The sequence below is a fragment of the Tupaia chinensis genome, unplaced genomic scaffold (genome assembly GCF_000334495.1).
Source record: "Tupaia chinensis unplaced genomic scaffold, TupChi_1.0 Scaffold000563_1, whole genome shotgun sequence".
Classification (NCBI taxonomy): domain Eukaryota; kingdom Metazoa; phylum Chordata; class Mammalia; order Scandentia; family Tupaiidae; genus Tupaia; species Tupaia belangeri.
In genome coordinates, this window is record NW_006160076.1 from 3,401,708 (window position 1) to 3,404,508 (window position 2,801).

General features: G+C 35.2%; 1 protein-coding gene across 1 annotated transcript in view; it reads right to left on the reverse strand.

The window, feature by feature from the left end:
• Positions 1–2,131: 2,131 nt before the first annotated feature.
• LOC106735885 (amine sulfotransferase-like) overlaps positions 2,132–2,801 on the reverse strand; it is a 2,675-nt gene continuing 2,005 nt past the window's right edge. The window contains exon 2 of the mRNA XM_014591344.2: positions 2,132–2,394. Coding sequence (XP_014446830.2) covers positions 2,147–2,394 — 248 coding nt within the window. The 3' untranslated portion in view covers positions 2,132–2,146. The remainder of the gene's footprint in view (positions 2,395–2,801) is intronic.

Here is a 2,801-nt window from a genome sequence, read left to right on the forward strand (position 1 = left end):
TCCATTATTATTCCTGCTTCATTTTTAGCCCAAAGCTCTTTCAACATTCTGAAGTAATCCTAAAGTTGTTTTTTTCTTGTTCTTAGGATAAAGACCAGAGCTCTTAGACTATTTACTTTCCCAGCTTCATCTTAAACCATTCTCCTTTATGCTTGTTTTATAAAATAAGAAATGTTCCCTCCTTTCTATTTTCTAGAAGATTGTGTGAAACTGGCATCATTTATCTCTCTCTTTTTTTTTTTCTGGCATAATTTCTTTAAGTGCTTAGAAAAATTTACAGTGAAACTATAAGACCTTGGAGATTTCTATCTGAGGCGATTATTAACTACAAATTTAATTTCCGAGATAGCTGTAGACTCTTCTAAACAGACTCTTTCACTTTGGAGGCATGTTGCTAGTTAGTGATTATAAAGGATTTTTAAATTTCATGTAAATTGTTGCATCTGAATTCTTTGTAGTATTCCCTTATAATTTTTCTTTTCTTTTTTAAAAATATTTAATCCTTGTGAATCTTTACAGTATACAAATTAGATTTTCCCAGCATAAATACACTGCATATTAGTCCAGTCAAAGATATTGCTATACACATCATCAACAGCTAATTTTCCACTTTTGTGTCTGTTAAATGTTTTCTTTTTTCCCCCTTGATTCCCTCCCTCCTACCCCTCTACTTCCCACCCTCCTTCCACACTGTATTTAGTATCCCAGTTGCTCTCCATGCCTTTATACCTTTCAGTCTTTCAGCCTATGTCATAACATGCAGATATTTGGTATGTATTAAGTGGGGACATATAATGATTCTCTTTCATAATCTGACTTGCTTCACTTAGCATTAAATATTCCATATTCACTCACTTTCTATCAAATGCAGGGTCTCTCTTTAATTTTTTTTTTTTTTATGGTGGAGTACTTTTCCATAGTGTATATGTGCCACACTTTTTCAATCCATTCATCTGTTCTTGGACAGTTGGTTTGGGGATCGGTAGTTTGCGTAATGGCTATGTTGTTGGACTCCCGTGTAGTCGACCGCGATTTGCGTCCCAGACTCGGTGGCTTAAAACTCACGCCGGGCGCGTGTGCACCCATGCCCAAGATCAGGAGAGGAGAATGGAGGAGAAGGAATTGTGGCGTGGCCATCCCCCCTGGGGGGTGATTTCTCGTTTTCTGTCTCTGTCTCTGTCTGTCTGGCGAGCGTACGCGCCCTATAGCAAAAACCTCTCAAAACAAAACAAAACAAAACAAAAACATAACATTGGGGCCACCAAGTAGCCTAATGGTTTAGGCATTGGACTCTCATTTGACTTTCCGCAGTTTGAAGCTTAGTCCCTGAGACTTGAAACTCCTACTGGGTTTGTGTGTGTTTGTGCCCCATGTCTGAGAGAATAATGGAGGAGAAGTGATTATGGTGTGGTCATCCTCTGTCCTCCCTGAGGATGATTTCTCATTTTCTCTCTCTCTGGATCTCTCTCTCTTTCCAGCAAGCACACATGCTGTATAGTGAGAAGTTTCTCTCAAAAAGAAAAAAAAAAAACAGGATGACATAGGACAATATTAATAAACATATTCTTGTTTGTCAATTAAAGTTTAATAAAGATGAAAGGAAAACTGTCAGTAAAAAGTAATGGCTGGGAAAGAGACACTGGAAACATAAATGCAATTTTCAAATGATAAACATTAATTAGGGAATAAAGTACAGGAGCACTATTGTATATTGCAAATGGAAGTTAAAATGAATCAGCTGATGTAATAGTGAGAGTGAAGAAACAGAAGAGATGGGAATATGTGAATGTTATACTCAACACTCATGACAAGAAATCAATACATAACCTTTCAAACCGAAATATCAAAGTTTCCCTAGCAATAAGAAAGACTAGTAAAAATAATGAGCATAAAACCTATGAAAGGTTTACTGAAAATATTTTAAGAGGATTTTTGAAAATTATAGAAAGAAGAGTTTGAAATGATGATAAAAAATATTCTTGTTTTTTGTGTACTTTTAGAGTTATTTCATTTTAGAGATGGTCTCATAATAAAACATGATTTTATTACATTTTAATTAAAAATCAGAGAATGCTGCTATCACAAAAACCATTTTCATAAGAATGGACATTAAATTCAGCAATGATAGAAAAGGCAATACTTCTCTTCAAAAAATATAGTGTGATAAATCAATTCTATGTCTTACTTTGGCTTTTTTGTTCTTCAATCCTCTTGGTACCAAATAATATGGTAAGTGGCTACCAATAATTCGAGGAGAGGGCGTCTTCTCTAAGTCAACGTGAGAAACATTGTACTCCAGGAAGGGGGCTCCTAAATCCAGAGGCCTTGTGTCAGTTTTGTTACGATAGTCCGTGAAATGAATCAAGCACAATATTTGCCGAATCCAAGCAGTTCCTATAAAATTAAAGAGTTATGGCTTTAACTATCTCAATAAAATGAACCATCATTTGTTGTTTTCTTTAAAATGTGGGGATTGTTTGTTAAATTTACCAATTTAGGTACTGCTTTGCAATTGTCTCTGTTTCAATAGTTTATACTAAGCACAGAAGACAAAACAGCCTGTCTGTTCAAACTACCCTCACCATTTACCTAGATTCCTGAAGTAAATAGTCATTATCCTTTGTCCCATATACCTTTTTTCTTTCTAACATATTTTATTTCTGTAATTTCTGCTTTACACATAATAGTCGTACATGTTTGTGAGGTACAGCGTGGGTTTTTAAAGCATGTACACAATCTGCAATACTCACATGAAGTGAAAAACATTTTCAGCTCTAACGTTCATCATTATTTTGCCTTGT